Source organism: Microplitis demolitor, chromosome 10, assembly GCF_026212275.2.
Source record: "Microplitis demolitor isolate Queensland-Clemson2020A chromosome 10, iyMicDemo2.1a, whole genome shotgun sequence".
Lineage (NCBI taxonomy): Eukaryota > Metazoa > Arthropoda > Insecta > Hymenoptera > Braconidae > Microplitis > Microplitis demolitor.
The window spans coordinates 17,566,194-17,584,660 of NC_068554.1; the positions used below are offsets into that span (position 1 = coordinate 17,566,194).

At 28.3% G+C, this 18,467-nt stretch overlaps 5 protein-coding genes across 5 annotated transcripts in view; 1 reads left to right on the top strand and 4 right to left on the bottom strand.

Moving 5' to 3' along the window:
- Window positions 1–35: 35 nt before the first annotated feature.
- Window positions 36–744, bottom strand: LOC103577813 (uncharacterized). Its single transcript, XM_053742138.1, has 2 exons — window positions 534–744; window positions 36–199 (listed from the first exon to the last, which is right to left on the bottom strand). The coding sequence occupies exon 2, from the start codon at window positions 186–188 to the stop codon at window positions 36–38; it is 153 nt and encodes a 50-aa protein (XP_053598113.1). The 5' UTR covers window positions 189–199; window positions 534–744.
- A 1,030-nt stretch (window positions 745–1,774) lies between these two features.
- LOC103577811 (prolyl endopeptidase) lies at window positions 1,775–5,014 on the bottom strand. The gene is made up of 8 exons (XM_008558627.3): window positions 4,768–5,014; window positions 4,461–4,690; window positions 3,895–4,317; window positions 3,664–3,829; window positions 2,837–3,483; window positions 2,408–2,620; window positions 2,012–2,339; window positions 1,775–1,892 (listed from the first exon to the last, which is right to left on the bottom strand). Exons 1-8 carry the CDS (start codon window positions 4,939–4,941, stop codon window positions 1,827–1,829), a joined length of 2,247 nt encoding a protein of 748 aa, XP_008556849.1. The 5' UTR covers window positions 4,942–5,014; the 3' UTR covers window positions 1,775–1,826.
- A 1,875-nt stretch (window positions 5,015–6,889) lies between these two features.
- On the top strand, window positions 6,890–9,938 carry LOC103577810 (general vesicular transport factor p115). Its single transcript, XM_008558625.3, has 4 exons — window positions 6,890–7,115; window positions 7,172–9,032; window positions 9,105–9,313; window positions 9,397–9,938. The coding sequence occupies exons 1-4, from the start codon at window positions 7,038–7,040 to the stop codon at window positions 9,871–9,873; spliced, it is 2,625 nt and encodes an 874-aa protein (XP_008556847.1). The 5' UTR covers window positions 6,890–7,037; the 3' UTR covers window positions 9,874–9,938.
- A 117-nt stretch (window positions 9,939–10,055) lies between these two features.
- Window positions 10,056–12,839, bottom strand: LOC103577809 (NADH-ubiquinone oxidoreductase 75 kDa subunit, mitochondrial). The gene is made up of 4 exons (XM_008558624.2): window positions 12,777–12,839; window positions 10,962–12,542; window positions 10,389–10,889; window positions 10,056–10,321 (listed from the first exon to the last, which is right to left on the bottom strand). Exons 2-4 carry the CDS (start codon window positions 12,537–12,539, stop codon window positions 10,172–10,174), a joined length of 2,229 nt encoding a protein of 742 aa, XP_008556846.1. The 5' UTR covers window positions 12,540–12,542; window positions 12,777–12,839; the 3' UTR covers window positions 10,056–10,171.
- Window positions 12,840–13,478: 639 nt separating this feature from the next.
- Window positions 13,479–18,467, bottom strand: part of LOC103577808 (cell adhesion molecule DSCAM) — a 32,971-nt gene continuing 27,982 nt past the window's right edge. The window contains exons 14-21 of the mRNA XM_008558622.2: window positions 18,153–18,461; window positions 17,844–18,060; window positions 16,360–17,771; window positions 15,005–15,179; window positions 14,733–14,914; window positions 14,533–14,644; window positions 14,212–14,394; window positions 13,479–14,127 (exon numbers count right to left, since the gene is read on the bottom strand). Of these exons, the coding sequence (XP_008556844.1) occupies window positions 14,076–14,127; window positions 14,212–14,394; window positions 14,533–14,644; window positions 14,733–14,914; window positions 15,005–15,179; window positions 16,360–17,771; window positions 17,844–18,060; window positions 18,153–18,461 (2,642 nt within the window). The 3' untranslated portion in view covers window positions 13,479–14,075. The remainder of the gene's footprint in view (window positions 14,128–14,211; window positions 14,395–14,532; window positions 14,645–14,732; window positions 14,915–15,004; window positions 15,180–16,359; window positions 17,772–17,843; window positions 18,061–18,152; window positions 18,462–18,467) is intronic.

Below are 18,467 nucleotides of genomic sequence, written 5' to 3' on the forward strand. Positions count from 1 at the left end.
CTTAGCACTCAGTCTTATATCAGCACTAGTTAAATTTAATAATAAAAATAACAGGTAACGTCACTTTTGCTGGTGATGTTGATCAGGTACTCGTGGATCGCAATCGTCTGGTGCAGCCACTTCCAAGTTTGGTCCAGGGTATTGATACGGTATCGTATACCCAAACAATCTCGAGAATCTTTTTGCATTCCTCTGTGTACTGACAATTTAAAAATAAAAAAAAAAAAAAAAAAAAAGTAAAAATTTAATTTATTCAAATTTTCTAACCTAAAAATTAATTTTTAAAATTTAAAAATTCGCGGGCTTTAAATAATTAAATTAAAATATTTTATTTTTGTTGAATAAAATGGCCTGGGGCCATTATTTACTTGATAATTAATATCATTTGTTGTAACAATAAATTATTTATTTATAATAAAATAAGAAAATATAAAAATAAAAAATGGCGGCAAGAGAAATTTATTTGAATTTAAATTATTAGCGGTTTTGAGTAATGAAATTTATAAAATGAATAAATATAAAATATGTAATACCTTAAATATGTAAGTCGGGTATGTGAAGAGTATTAACTCGATGGAGAGGTGGTAGCTGGTGGTAGCAATGTAGCAAAAGGTCTTGAGGTTATCAACAGCGCAAAGTACATTCTGTTATAATTCTAACTGCGCATGTGATTGAAACTCCTGGTGCGCATGACCACACGCAACGCACCGAAGATTTTAAATCGCTGGGATGATTTTTATATTTCAATACTACTGATAATTATATACAATGGGTCATACATGATATTTATCATATACATATTTTTGTTGGTATAAATAGATTTTTTTGTTTTAAATAGATTATTGTCGTAAGGTCAAATGAATATCACTGATAAATATTTTTTTTTTATAGAAAAGTGATGAAAGTACGCAACATTGTAGTCTAGATTTTTTTTTTAATTTATTATTTTTATTTTAAATTATCGCGTGTTTTATTTTTTGTTTTGTTTTTTTTTTTTTTTTTTTTTTTTTATCGAGATCTGGGTGATCTATAATTTTTTATTGAAAAAATTGTAAGTGGATACTAGATTTAAAGTTTATTAAGGATTAGAGATACTAATTATGGGTGTTAATTTTAATTGTAATTAAAATATTGGTGTCTGTGGAGAAAGGCTATAAAGTATTAAATTGTTAGTTTTAAGTAAAACAAAAAGTACTTGGGTTTGATAATTAATATTTTGGAAACTAATGATCGGAAGTCGATTAAATAAAAACGAAAGTTGTTTCTTAAAGTGTAAGCTTTAATTTTATCGCAAAAACGAGCCGTAATCTCAATCAGTTCCAGAGTTATAAATTTTTTATGTTTCATTTAAAATAAAATTTGAAATTTCCCAAAATGTCTTGCTATCTATATAGATCGATATCTCAAAAACTATTGACCGGAAATAGGTTAAACATTCATGAAATCTATTCCTCAGAGCCTAAGCTTTATTTTGAGCCCAGTCTTGATTAGTTTCCAGGTAATTAATTTTCAAAGTTTATGAAAAAAATTCAATTTTCTGAAATTTTAATTTCGCCAATCGCCGCCGTCTTTAATAATTATCTCATTAACTATTAACCGAAAGACTATAAAACAAAAATGAAAATTATAATTAAAAGTCTAAGCTTCAAAATCACCCGAACTTGATCTCTTAATGTCAATTTCCTTACAAGTTATTAATTTCAAAAGATATAAAAAAAAAAAAATTTATTCGTTGTCCTGCGTCCAGTGAAATCTGATAAAAAAATCAAATTAGTAATCGAAAAAATTTGTTTATTAATAAATGCTGATACAAATTTTTTCTTAAATTAATTGTAGAACTTAAGATTAAGAGTTTTAATAATAAATACCAATATGTCCCTGGTCTCTTCGATCTAAAAAATGAAAAAAAAAAAAAAAAAAAAAAAAAAAATGAATAATTATAATAAATGATAAAAAATTATAAATATAACTTTGAATAGATAATAAAATAAATAAAAGATTAATAACTCACGACTTTAGTAGTCGGTTTACCCCGTCCATGGCCAGCTTTAGTATCAATCCGCGCTAAAATCGGGTTTGTTTGCTGCGGTAATTTTCCCAGCACGTGTTGGAGTGTCGCAATTAGTTTAAGAGTGTGAAGTGGAACGACCCGATCGTCGTGATCAGCAGTAAGCAGTAGAGTTGCTGGGTACTGTACATCATTAGCTGGTACTTTTACGTTGTGCAATGGAGAATATTTAAGGAGAGTTTTAAATTGTTTGTCGTCATCGGAGCTGCCGTAGTCAGAAATCCACGCATATCCGATTGTAAATTTGTGGAAACGCAGCATATCCATTACCCTGAGTAATTTAATAATTAGTTTTATTTATGTTGATATTTTTTTGTTTGTTTGTTTGTGAATAATTACCCGACGTCAGCAATCGCCGCGCCGTACAATTCCGGACGTTGATTTATGCACGCGGCGACTAAGAGGCCGCCGTTACTTCCGCCGTGGATTGTTAATTTTTTAGCTTCGGTGTATTTATTGGCGATAAGGTACTCGGCGGCACTTTGGAAATCGTCGAAGACATTCTGCTTGTTGTCCAACCGACCGCTGTTGTGCCATTTTTCCCCGTATTCTCTGGAAATTTAATTTTTTTGGTAAAAATTTTTTTTAATTGGAGTTTAGATAGTTGTAACTTTTGGTGGAGTTCAAAATAAATTACGGAATTGGTCTCATTTTAAAGCTTAGATTTTTCTCTATAATTTTTATTTTTGATTAATTAAGTTTCGATCAATAGTTTTCGAGATATCGATCTATATAGATGACTACTCATAAACAAAAAATAAAACTTACCCTCCGCCGCGGATATTTGCAATTGCGAAAACTCCACGAAGATGTTGAACGAATGCGAGACGCATGACACTGAAAGTCGGATAGATGCTGACATTGAAACCTCCGTATCCGTAGAGCAGAGCAGGCAGAGATCCATCAAGAACAGCATCCGTGCGGGTGACAATAAACATGGGGATTTTGGTCCCGTCTTTGCTCGAGTAAAAAATTTGTGACATTTTATAGGCAGTTGAGTCAAAACCATTAACTTTTATTTCTCTCAACATCTTAGGTTCTTCCTCTTTGGCCAAATCAACCATGAAAATTTTTCCTGGTGTCAGGATGGATGTGAACTGATAAAATATCTCTGAGTACTCTCGCTCGCCGCTAATTCCGACAATTGTTCCCAAGTCAAGTGGGAATGTCTTTAAGAGTTTGCCAGTTTTAAGACAATGCAGCTCCAGAATATGTTTCACATCCTGAATATAGCAGACAACTAATTTGTCACCATGAACTGCCAGCGCCCAATCCAATACTCTTTTTGGATCCTCGGGGATTAAATCCGTCCATTTTTCTTCTGCGTAATCTTCGAAATTTATGCGAACTAGACGGTAATTTGGAGCGTTTCTATTAGTTGAAAATATCATTTGAGCTCCATCATTTGTAACATACTAAAATAATAAAAATAATAATAAAATATTATTTATTATATACTAAATATATATAAGACTTGTGGGTACTCTTTCTAAAGGATTTTTAATTCTCAACAATTTTTTTCTCTTTAAATTTTTCTCTCAGACCACTAGTTTCGAAGATAAATAGATCAGACACTAAAATAAAAATAAACTTACATCGTAATCAGCTTCAAATTTATCTACAACTTTGATCAAGTTAAGATTTTTGTAATTATCAATTTTATTGTCCTTTGGAAGCTTAGTAAAGTAGACTAAATTATCTCTGCAGTCCTTGCGAGGTGAAACAATTAAATATTCCCCACAATCTGATACTTGACTGGATCTGTAATTAATAAAAAATTAATTATTATTGTAAAATAAATTATATTAATTAAAATTATAATTTACATTCTCCACAGAGGTTCCTCAGGAAATTCAACAGCAATTACGTCTTCAGATTGTTTTGTGGCAATTTTGTGGTAGCAGAGCTTCTGGTCACGTGCCTTGAGTGTCTCTGAACCGTCAACGATTCCCTGTTGCTCTAGATAAGTTCCATAAAAAATTCCCTTGTTGTCGTGAGTCCATGCGATTGTTGAATACTTAATTTTTTCTAATACTTCCGGATAATTTTCTCCAGTGTTGACATTCTTGAAATGAATTTCGCTCCAATCGGATCCACTTTTTGAAAGTCCGTAAGCAAAAATTGATCCGTCTTTGCTGAACTCGGTGTTGGATATTGCAACTGATCCATCATCCGAAAGTGTGTTGGGATCGAAGAACACTTTTGCTTCTTCTTCTGAATCGGTTGGTGAATTTTGTGAGTAAATAACACTGAAAATTTGAACATGATAATTTTAAATATTGTAGGAAATTAAAAATCCTCTGGAAAGATTACCCACAAACCCAATTTTTTCTCATTAATTTTACCACTTTTATGACCTAGACATTTAAATAAAATACACTGTATAAATTACCTTTGATTTTGCAGACCAGTATTTTTATAAAAAAAATATTTGTCCCCATGTTTTCTCGGGCACGAGTACTTTGGGAAATCCCACAGTTGTTTCAACCTCTCAAGAATAACCTCCGGGTCAACCGAATCACATGTCGACAAAAATGGCCGTGACAGTGCATTTTGTTTATCAACAAACGCTTTTACTTCATCAGCCTCCGGGTCCTCCAGCCATCTGTACGGGTCCTGAATCTAAAAAAAAAAAGTTAATAAATAAATTTTAAAAATATCCCGCTTTTTTTTTTTTAAATTAAAAATAAAATTTTAACCTCAACTCCATGGTAAACATCCTTGGTGTTATCCCTTCTAGCTTCTGGGTACTTGAACATTTTATTATTATTAAAATAATTATTTTTACTCGAGTACAATTTTATTTTATTATTTTTAATAAAAATATTTGACAGTTTATTTAATTTAATAATTCGATTTAATGACACGATCATTAAATTTTTTTAAAAAAAATTCAACACCTGGCTCTAGGCGTTTGCAACTTTCTCTTATTATTATTTTTTTTTTTTTATTTTCGAAACTTGCTTGCATATCAATATTAATTGTATCGATACTGAATAAATCGATAACTGTAGTGCTGCCACCTGAAATATTGAATCGATTTTTTAAATTTGAATGAAATAGTCTGTTATGTTGGTAGTCAGCCGCCCGCTAAATTGATAAATATATAAATAATAATAAAAATTTTTATTTGTCCGGTAGGTTTGTAACTTAAATTTAATTAATATTTATTGTAATAATCATGGATATTGATTAAACAGAAATAAATAAAAACACACATACTAGTATAGATATAATATTTTTGTGACGCAATATGCTACTAGAAACAGGACTGAAAACAATATAATTACAGATATTTATCGTGGGAATTATTTTTATTCAGATAATAAACATAACAATATCATTTATTATTATTTTTGTTTATTATTATATATCTGAAAAATGAAAAAAAAATTAAAAAGAAGATTCAGCGAAACAAGTCACTACCTCCTGGATACCGGAGGAGATTAGTTGCGGTCGTGCCACATGTTAAATAATTAAAAGTATTTTTTCTGCAATAATATCGATCGCAGCATGGTTCACCATCCATAGTACACTACAATCACATGACATTAATTATATTTATATTTATTAAATTATTGGCTAAATTTAATTATATATATATATATATATATTCACGTCATTTCCATGTTTTAGGCAAGCAAAAGAGCCAATCGCCAATAATGTGACCAAAAATACGACAACAGTCAACTTGGACATTGTTATAGAATTCATTTTTTTAACAATAAGTTATAGTCTGTAAAAATAAAATATCTTCGAAATACTTTGAAAAATTATTATGCAAGTTGCTTGGGCATCAGAGCAAAAGATTTAAAATGTTATTTAGAAATATAGTATACTATAGTTCAAAATTCAAACTGAATATTATAATTATTCCGATTGAATAAAACTAAAACTTTAACGAATACCTTAAAAACTAATGAATAATAATTCACTAATGCTTTAAAACTGATTTATAATTTAAATTATGAATTTTTACTTAGAGCTAGGTTTTGTTGAGTTTAGAAATTGCTTTTCCATGTACTTAAAAACTAATGTTTAAAAGTGTTATCTAAAAAATAATTGTATATAATTACTAATTGGTTGCATTTAATTATTACATATAGAGGAAAAAAATATTGTTATCTAAAATAACAATAATATTTTTCATAAGCACTTTGCTTATTACTTGTGGTAAAAAATATTGTCAACATAATAGATTATCACGGATTTTTGAAGAGATACTAATTAAATAGGAACTTACAGTTATTGTTGTCGTTTACAAAAAATCACTATATATATATTTTTTACCTTTTCCATAAAGTTATATAATTTAATATTACCGTTTTATATACTAAGTTTATCCAACTGCGACTGTTGATTATTATTAAAAGTAATGTTAAAAATACATAAGATTATTTCCATGCGTTATTTTTTATGGTTATTTAAAGTTTAAAATATTTTAAAGATAGCAAGAAAATACATTTTTATGAATTGTCATTTAAATATAATCAAAATCAGTAATTCTGCTGTGAATTAGGATTCGAATCATTAAACATATCCATCATCACATATACTTATATATGTGTTATTATAATTTTAATAATTGGGAAAAATTTCCACATTTAACCTGTAATTTATAGAAATAAATTTTAAAAATCTGGTTATAGAAAGAAAATAATTTTTATTACTGTAATTATAATTAATAATTAAATAATAAAAATTAATTAGTTAAAAAAATAAACGTGGAAAAATTCTTATCGTATATATATACTTTTTATTGTATATCGAAAACTTAAATAATCGATTGTCTTATAATCGATATGTGTATAGGTAAAAGTACATATGATAATTGACATGACACGTCTGTAATAAAATATATAAATGATATTTAATTGTGTTGAATAAAAATATAAATAATATAAATAATGTTTTTATAATTTCGCGAGTTTTATTTTATATTTTAATCTGATAAAAAATAAAAAAAATAATGGAATTTTTTAAAAATAGTTTTAAATCTGTTTTGGGTGCACCAGATCCTGAAAATCAACCAACTGGTGCTGACACTGTAAGTTTTAATATAATAATGTAAATATATTGTTAAAATAATATAAATAATTACAGGTTGAAAGATTGGTGGATAGATTAGAGTCTTCAAGTTTATTAGATGATCGTAGAGATGCATGTCGTGCATTAAAAGCACTTTCACGAACTTACAGAGTTGAAGTTGGTGCTCAAGGTATGAATTCAGTACGACAAGTATTGGAAATGGATCGTACTGATTGTGAGATTGTTGGTCTAGCTCTTGATACTCTTTGCAATATAACAAGTCCAGAAACATTTGATGAAGAAATTGATAAACATGGTAAAAATTCTAAAATTGGTGAACAATTTACTGAAATATTTATAAAACATCAAGACAGTGTTGGTCTTGTATTGTCTGCACTTGAAGATTTTGATTTTCGTGTAAGATGGCCAGCATTAAAATTACTTGCTAATTTAATATCAAATAGACCAAAAGATATACAAGAAATAATATTAATAATGCCAATGGGGGTTTCTAAATTAATGGATTTATTGAGTGACAGTAGAGAAGTTATTAGAAATGATGCATTATTATTATTAATTCAATTGACAAAAGGTAATGGAAATATACAAAAAATAGTTGCATTTGAAAATGCATTTGACAGAATATTTGATGTTATTAATCAAGAGGGTGGTGCTGAAGGTGGTATTGTTGTTGAAGATTGTTTATTATTGATGTTAAATTTATTAAAAGGTAATGTCAGTAATCAAAATTTTTTTAAAGAAGGAAGTTATATTCAACGTTTAACACCAATGCTTAAATTACCATCAATTGATGATATTAATTCAGATGATGATAATATTAATATTAGTAATATTAGTAATAGTGTTATTGGATGGAGTCCACAAAAAGTTGCAAATATACATTGTATGATACAAGTAATACGTGCACTTGTTGCACCAAGTTGTTCTGCTCAAATAATATCTGGTTGTCAACGTATTATGCATGCTTGTGGTTTACTTAAATCACTTTGTGATATTTTAATGGCCAGTGGTGTACCAGCAGATGTATTAACAGAAACAATAAATGCTGTTGCTGAAGTTATAAGAGGTAATAATATTAATCAAGAATTTTTATCAAATGTTACTGCACCAAGTACTCCACCACGACCAGCAATTGTTGTATTACTTATGTCAATGGTTAATGAAAAACAACCATTTCAATTAAGATGTGCAGTACTATATTGTTTTCAATCATTTTTATATAAAAATAATATTGGTAAAAATAAATTAATTCAAACATTATTACCACAAAGTAATGAAACTCAATTATTAACAACTGGACAATTATTATGCGGTGGTTTATTTTCACCAGATCCATTATCTAATTGGTTTTCATCAGTAGCATTATCACATGCATTAATTGATGATAATAATAATAATGAAAAAGAACAATTATTACGTGTATTATTGGCAACAAATATTGGTAAACCACCAGTAACATTAATGCAACAGTGTATATTATTATTACAACAAAGTAATAATAAATTACAAAGTAAATTAGGTTTATTAATATTATTATGTAGATGGATAAGTTATTGTCCATTGGCTGTTAAAACATTTTTATCAATTGATTCATCAGTTTCATATTTAACAGCATTATTATCTGGTCATGATAATAATGAAGATGTACAAGAAAATCTTGTTCAAAGTATGTGTGCATTTTTACTAGCCATGTGTGTACATTTTAATGATGATCAAGTACCATCATATACTAAAGATAAATTATGTAATTTAATTGATAAACGTATTGGTCTTGAAAGATTTCAAGATGCTATTGGTGGTACAACAAGACATGAAATATATTCACGTACATTAAAACATCCACAACCATCAGCTAAAAATCCATCTGACTTATTACTTGATCATGAATTTTGTCGTTTATTAAAAATTCTTGAAGGTATTTATTTTTTTATTTTATTTTATTTTATTTTATTTTATTTTATTTTACTATATTTATTTATTTTAATAGGAGCTGTTTCTGAATCAATCATCAAAGGAAGTAATTCTGTTAATGAATTTCCTATTAAAAATTCAAATAATCAAATAAATTCAAATTTATCTGGTAATTCATCAGCTCTTGTTTCTCAATACAAAGATCTTATACGAGAACAAGATGATGAAATTCAAAAATTAAAACAATCTAATGAAATTTTAATAAAAGATAAACAACAGCTTGAGGTAATTTTTATTATTAATTCATTTATTTATTATTATTATCATCATCATCATCATCATTAATTTATTTTTATTTTAAATTATAGCTCAAGGTTCAAGAATTACAAACAGAAGTTAGTAATTTAAAAGATCAGAATATTGTTTTACGAGCTGCTCAAACAAATTTAAATGATGAAAAAGATTCATTAACAAATCATATTATTAAAATTGACGACAGTTCTACTTCAGATGTTACTAATCATGATAAAGAAGAATTAATTAAATGTAAAAATATTATACAACAATTACAATTACAAATTAATGAGTATCAATTGAAATTACAAGAACAGGAATCAAATAAAGAAGCAATTACAAAATTTGATACATTATATAAAGAAAAAACAGATGAGCTTGATAAATTAAAAAAAGATCAAGAAGATCTTTTAGAACTTTTAGCTGATCAAGATACTAAATTAATCTTGTATAAAGAAAAATTGACGGCCTTGGGTGAAAAAATTGAATCTGAAGTTAGTTCCGGTGAAGTTGATGACGATACTGACGATCAACCAGAGTCGAGTAATTAAAATTATTATTAATATTATTCCGCATTTCCAAATGCACAAATGTATTATTTATAGTAAAAAATGAAAAAAAAAAAAAAAAAAAAAAATATATATATATATACAATAAAAATTACTACTATAGTATTTTTAATTTTATTTATTTAACTTATTAATAATCCACAGGTGAGTAATTACCCATTAGATAAGTTATTTACTACTTTTAATATTTTATTTAAATAATTATTTCATCATACTCTATTTACATTTACATACTTTTTAATAATAATTAGAAAAAAGATATTATAAAAAAAAGACCGAATTAAGCTTGAAGTTGACGTTGCTTTAAAACTGCTTGAACGCATTTTGCCATTGTTGGTGATGCTCTTGAAACTACGTCAGTCATGAAAAATTGTTCTAATGATTTTTGTTTTACATCAACTGGATCTTGTAAAAATGAACCTCCGGTTTTCTATTTAAACAAATAAATATATTTTTATAAATATTTATTAAAATTTAAAAAAATAAATAATACTTACTTTTGATAATTCAAGAGCTTGGGCAAAGTAATTTGCTGGTTCAACATCACCATATCGTACCAAATGTGGAGCTATTTCGGTTATTCTATCACGAACTTGAGATAAATTATCATATGGCAAATAAACTCCGGAAAATTCAGCAAGAGCTCGAATTATTTTCCAATCAGGTCTTGCCATTCCTGGTGGTGTTAATGCTGGTGATGTTTGTTGTGCTCTGCCTTCAGTATTTACATAACTTGCTGTTTTTTCAGTATACGCAGCTCCTGCGAATACAACATCAGCAATTGTTGCTCCATGATCACCATGACTACCAATATAAATAATAAATGTATTTGGAAAATCTTCTCGCGTTATATTTGAATCGTCAGCTCCAAGTAAAAATAAAACTTTTGGTTGTGATTTTTTTATTTCACTCAAAGTTGTTGTACCATAACCCAAATCTAATGCTGCAACTTGTGATGCATTCGTATGTAAAATATTTAATACTTTCCAATCAGAGACCTGTAAAAAAATTAAAAAAAAAAAAATTAATTTAAATAATGATGACAATTTTGTTAAATTATTTTTTTATACTTTAGTATTTTCTCCCAAAACTTTAGCAAGCTCTTGAGTTGCAGAAAGAATTTGTTGTCCATCTTTTCTTGTCAATTGATCAGCCCCCAATATAATTATTGGTTTTTTAGCCTTACGTAAAATTTCATTAAATGGATGATTATTATTTTTTAATTGATTTATAATATCTGGTGATTGTCCAAGATGATGATAATTATAAGTTAGATCAACTTTCGGTCCAATTAATCCAATATTTTGTTCATTATGTAAATAACCTTTTCTTAAACGTGTATTTATTAATGGTGCTTCATAACGTGGATTTGTACCAATTAATAATACAGCATCAGCTTCTTCAATATTTTGTATTTTATTATTTAATAAATAACTGCTACGTAAATCAATACCAGAACCATCATTTGGATAAGTTTGTTCAGTTGCCAATAATTCACCACCCAATTTATTAACAAAATCTTTTAATATAACAAGTGATTCAGCGTCTGCTAATTTACCAGCAATAACAGCTGTTTTACCAGATGGTAATTCTTCAAGTTTACGTGCTGCTGTTAATAATGCACCTTCCCATTCAACATTTTCTAATTTATTATTAATACGTACCATTGGTGTTATTAATCTTTGACGTTTAAGACCATCACAAGCAAATCTTGCTTTATCACTTATCCATTCTTCATTAACTTGTTCATTAACACGTGGTAATATTCTTAATACTTCACCGGTTCTTGATGATACAACAATATTACTACCAACAGCATCAGATATATCAATACTATCAGTACGACGTGTTTCCCATGGACGTGCTACAAATGCATATGGTTTACTTGTTAATGCACCAACTGGGCATAAATCAATAATATTACCAGATAATTCAGATAAAAACATTTTTTCAACATATGTACCAACTTGCATATCATTACCACGTCCAGTGGTACCTAAATCATCAATACCAGCAACTTCAGATGCAAAACGTATACAACGAGTACAATGAATACAACGTGTCATTATTGTTTTAACTAATGGACCAATATCTTTATCTTCAACAGCACGTTTACCACTAAAATCAATATCGGTAAATCTACTGCGATCACTACCAAATGCCATACTTTGATCTTGTAAATCACATTCACCACCTTGATCACAAATAGGACAATCTAATGGATGATTAACTAATAAAAATTCCATAACACCTTCTCTGGCTTTACGTGTTAAATCAGAATTTGTTTTAACACGCCATCCTTTCATAACAGGCATTGCACAAGCTGCTACTGGTTTTAATTGTTTTTCTATTTCAACTAAACACATACGACAATTACCAGCAACAGCAAGACGTTCATGATAACAAAATCTTGGTATTTCTATTCCTATTTTAGCTGCTGCTTGAAGTACCGTTGTACCTGGTGGTACTTTAACTGATTGATCATCAATAAATAATTCAATTAAGTCAGTTGCTCCTGCTGCTGGTTGTTGAAATTTTTTAGATGAAGTTGTAATACCAGATTTACAAATAAATTTAATACAATTTGATGAAAGACGAAGATTTGAAGAACTTTGTCCTCCTCTCAGCACTAGAGGAACTCGCAACATTTTCTGTAATTTTTTTTATTTATTATTTTGTTATATAATTCAACATGTATAAATAATAAAATTAACCTAAATTTAATAGATTACATTTTGACAGTATGCTGGAAAATAAAAACAACAAATAAAACTATATATTTATATAATAATATATATTCAATTCATTTAATAATAAATATAAATAAATTATTTTAATTATAATAATAAATTTAATATTAAAAAAAAAAATAATAAATTATTTACCAAAATTATTTTCTTCAATACTTGTGTCCCGAATCACTTGATATTTTTTTTTTTTTTTTTTTTGTTATTTAATGCACAAAAAAAAAAAAAAGGGAAAATGTTGATAAGTTAGAAATTGTTTCAAAGTTAGATGGCGCCAAGAGCTTTGTACTGCGGGGCAGAGGGTAGGGGGATTTAAAAATTTAAAAAACAAAATGGTGGTGGAAGGTTGACACGCGGTTTATTAATTAAAATTAATTTTCGGCAAGTTAAATAACATTATTGATAAATTTTTAAGTATTGAGTTGTAAAAATGTCAAAATTTTTATTTTTAAATAATCAAATGTTTTAAATTTATTATACTGGCTAATTTTTAATAAATTTAGACAGTCAGACAATAGCTGACACTCAATTTCCAGGTTCCAGCCAACGGTGAGTGAAAAAAAAATTAAATGCATGATAATTATTTATAAATAAAAACAACAACAATACATATGTATCCAAATTCAACGTTAAAAAGTATATTTAATTACAAATAATTGATAAATTATTTATTATCTACAATTTTTTTCGCAATACAATTTTAAAATCATCTTATAAAAAAAGAGAGAACAAATATTTTGATATAAAAACATTTTTAAATAATACATTAGGTTTTTTTTTATTAATAATAATAATAATAATTATTATTATTATTATATGTATAATAATGGTGTAAACGCCTATATTATTATTGACATTTTCTTCATTGATTTATTTATTTATTATATTCTCTTCAATATTAGACTTGTGTGCTCTCTCATTCAATTCATTATTATTATTATTATTGCCCCATAGTAAATCTAAACTAATAATTATTTATACAGTTGTATATTTTATTGTTGTTGTTGTTGAACCTTAAATTATTATTAGTATTACAATATCAAGGGCAGTCTTGTATATTTCGAGTGGCAGTTATATATATCAATACTGATAGTAATTATTATTTACAACTGGCTTCTTAATCAGACAAAGTTTTATGTTGTATTATATCGGATGTATATAATATGTATGTGTGGGTAGATTATTTATACTAATATTATTCAGATGGATGTAGGTTCTATAAATAATTAGGCTAAGCTATTTATTAAATTACTTTTTAACTAAATTCATTTAAAATATTGTGTATTTTTTAAATACTATATATATTAAAGTGGTATATAATTATCGGCCACTGATGCTCATCGTCCCGCGAAGATTTATTGACCAAATTTATTTTACTGATGGCTATTTATTTCTACTAAATTGATTATTAGATATTATGATGAAACTATACTTAAATTATACATGGATTGTAAATTCTAGTCTCTCTTGTTCTTTTCTCTGCTGATACCTGTAGAGAAAAAAAAAAAACAACAACAACGTCATAAATTTGAATAATAATTAAAAATATTTATAACATAAAGTTATAAAATACCTGGCAAGCATTGTTTCGACAGCTTCAATGGGAAGTCTACCAAGACTACCACCGTGTCGGGCGGTTGCAATAGACAATCCTTGATGACAATCACGGTCTCGGTCTCGATCACATTCAGCTTCACTAAGTTCGCGGCTATCGCTAAAACCACTTGGTGGTAAAAGCGTCATATCTTCCACTGAACTAAATATTTTATTTTATTTAAAATTACATAAAAATATTAACTAATCTATTTTATTATTTATTAGATTATGATGATAATGATAACTAATAATAAAAAAGTGTATACTATTGCGTGAAATTCAAACAAACCTTGGCTACCTGCGAGTGGACCGGTTCGACTGTTGGCGACTTCTCGTTTGTCGTCGTCCTAATGATGGTGATCCCTCATTATTTGATTCTGTACTCGATTCTATTCCACGTGAAAATACATCTAAAAAAAAAAAAATTAAAATAATATTAAAAATAAATATATTATTATTTATTATTATTATTATTATTACTACTGTTAAAATAAAAACCTCGACAAGGTTTTACTGGTACACGATAACTAGGACCAGCACATTCACCACATGGACTACCAGATGTATCACTTCCAGAGCCACCAGTTGTAACAGCAGCACGACTTGATGCACGTAATTTACTTTCAGCTTCGGCAATACTTGGAAAATAACGTTGTTTGTGCCATCTCGGGGTTTTAGATCTAAAAGTATTATACACAAACCAAACCAAAACAACAAATTTAATTGATATTAAGGAATAGGGATTATAAAATTAATCAAAAATTAAGTACCGTTCAAAATCCACAACACTTGTTGATCTTTCATAATCAATTGTATTTATGTCTTCATTTTCTAAATGACCGAATGTTTTAAATTGCATAGTGTAATCTAATGTTGCTGTTGTTACTGATCGATTTTCTCTTCCTGGTACACTGAACGTTGCATATGGACTTATTTCATACATTTCTGTTGAAATAAAAAAAATAATAAATAAATAAATAATAATAATAATGATAATAGTAATAATGTTCGAATAGTAGTAGGACAATTTTTCCGGGATACACGCGTCATTTTTTTTTTTTTTTTTTTTTTTTTAATCTCTCATTTCTAATAAATTATTTTTCGAATATTTTTAAATTTACCGAACAAGTAATAAGAATAATTAATAAATACTTTTTAGTCTAATTAATATAATTATTGACATAAATAAATTTTAATAAAATTATTGAATTTCAGTTTTGAAATTTCACGCCAAGATGGCGCTGCTGTGCGTTGCTGTGTTCAACGTTCAAATTTTTGCTAGAGTAGGGGTGGGAGAGAATGAATCGCAAAGTCGATTGGTTTGTATCAACTGGCGGTACGATAGCAGCAGTCAGTATCATCAACAACAGCAGTAATAGTTCAGATCCTTCTTTACGTTTAAATTGAAATACAGTAGTGCAGTTCATTCGCGGAATTATCCATTAAATTTATTGCTCATAGTAATTGTTTAATTAAAATAGTACAAAGTGTTTATGTAGTGTAGTTAAGTGTTGAGTGTTCAGTGTTAGTGTAAAGTGTTGCTGATGGCTGATCCTGATAATTTCAAAGTTCCTGAGAAAAATCATCTGACATCGTCTGGTGGGAAATAGCAGTCAAGTGAAGTTTTTTTAGCAGCAATACACTTGGAGCAATTTAAATAAAATCTCCAAGTGTATTAGGACACCCTTCTGCATATTATTTCTCCACCAAGGTTTGTTCAAACACTCAAGTGTTTTTTTAAATATTTTTCAATTATATTCTGCCGGGATTTTATTTTAACGTACGATTTTTAGTTTTTTTAAATTTCTAATAATTTATTTTAAAAATACTTAAGATTACCGCGCAAGTAGTAAAAATAATTGATAAGAGTGTATTCTGACAGCTGCTCGCAGCGCATTTCGATAAAATTTATTGTTTGAGTTGAATTTAAAGTCTAATAATTGAAATATTGAATAGCATTAATGGAATTCCCCACAAATCATTCGTTAATTCAAATATTCTCAGACTCTTTCAAGTTTCATCTTCATTTATCCTCATTTATCAATAAAAAATAGATTTTTTCGCATCAGGAGTTTTCGGGTTTTTTCTGCTAAAAGACATCGTACGTATTAATAATAATAATTACCTGATCCATGATCAGTAGTTTTGTGCAAGCTATTATCTTGCTGATGTTGTTGTTGTTGTTGTTGTTGTTGTTGCAATAGCTGTTGTTGTTGTTGTTGCTGTTGTTGTTGTTGTTGTTTAACCGGAGAACTAGTATATACTTGATGATTACGTCGATTATCACGTTCAGCTGTCGATTTCAATTGTACTGTTGACATACAACTAGACATATGATGTAGATGATGAGTTTGATGATGCTGTGGATTTATTCCTAATCCAGATTGATTTGATGATTGTCCTGGTGGCAAAATTTCACCTAAATAACTGTTACCAGATGATCTGTTATTTTTTTTAAGTATAACATATCCAAGTATACCAGCAGATGCTATTAAAATAATAGCACAAATAAGTGGTACAACAACAATATAAAAAATTTTATTTGATTGGTGATTTTTTACAAATTCATCATCCATTATTAAGTCATTTGGTGGACCAATATTTATACCACTCAATGTTGTTGTTGCAAATTCCATTTTAGTTTGAGTAGCACCAGCATCATTGGTTGCAGTTAATCTTAAGGTATACCAAGCTGCTGGTTTTAAATCACGTATTATTAAATTTTCAGTTGCTTTACTGGCAACCAATATCCATGGTTCAGAATTAATACGTCTACGATATTCAACAGTATAATAATGAATTGGACAACCTCCATTTGGCCATGATAATAAATTTAATCGTACAGATGTTGAATTTGTTATAATAATATCACGTTCTTTAGGTAATTGAGGTTTAGTTCCTTTTGTTGTTGCACTAATAACTGAACTTGGATCACCAGTACCAACACGATTGTGAGCTGTTAAATGTGATAAATAATATGAACCACATTTTAATCCATTTAATGTAAATTCTGTTTGTTCTGGTGACAGCATTACTTCTTCCCAACCACCTTGATCACGTTTATAACTTAATACATATCCTTGAATTGTTGCACCACCATTTTCAGGTACATTCCAACGTAATTTAATACTATGAGTTGTTGTATATTGTAATTCTAATTGTGGTGCTTTTGGTGGCATAACAACAATAACTGTATATGTTATTGAATCATCACCAAAAAGATTACTCGCTGAACAAGTATAATTTCCAGCAAGTGAATTATCTAATCCATTAATATTTAAATTACCTTCACCAGTTATTTCATATTGACGTCCTGTTGATATTTGATTATTTTTATAATTCCAAATAGGTCGTGGTGTTGGATTACCAACAACTAAACACGATAAACTAACAGATGATTTAACAGCACGTCGTAATAATTGTGAAAATGACGCTATTCTTGCTGGTGCTCGAGTATTTGTTGTTTGAGTAACAATTGTTGTTGGTTCACCTTCACCTAATCCTGTTGTTGCAGATACCCAAAATTCATACAGCTGGCTATAAAAATTAATTATATCAAATAGTATTTATTATTATTATCATCATTATCATCATCATCATTATCATTACCTTTCTGTAAGACCACGTAATTCCATTGTAAGAGTATCTGTTGGTGATGATGGGGGTTCATGCATTGTATGAGTATTATGTCGACTTGCTCCTGCTTCTTTACTGTATATTGTATACTGAGATACTTTACCATTTGGTTGTAATGGCGGTAACCATGATACTAAAATACTTTCTGCTGTAAGAGCAAGTGCTTTAATGCCAGCTGGAGGCCCTGGTACTGTAAAATTATTTAAATATTATTATTATTATTATTATTATTATTATTATTATTATTATTATTAATATTTAAATTAATTTAATATTTATTACCATCTTCTTCGGTAGTACAATAAATTGGTGAGCTTAAAACACCATCACCAGCGCCTGTATATGCTAATACTCTTATTGAGTAATTTGTGTATTTATATAAAGTATGTAAATATGTTTCTTCACTTGATGTACGTTTAACTTCTCCAACAGTTGATATCTCCATATTATCAGTTGGTACTGGTCTGTAATATACCTTATAGCCTTGAATAATTCCACCGTGTTGATGAGCTGGTGGTGAACTCCATGATACTTTAACACTTTGTGATGACAATGGTGAACAAATAACTTGTGTTGGCGGTGCTTCAGGTACTTGAA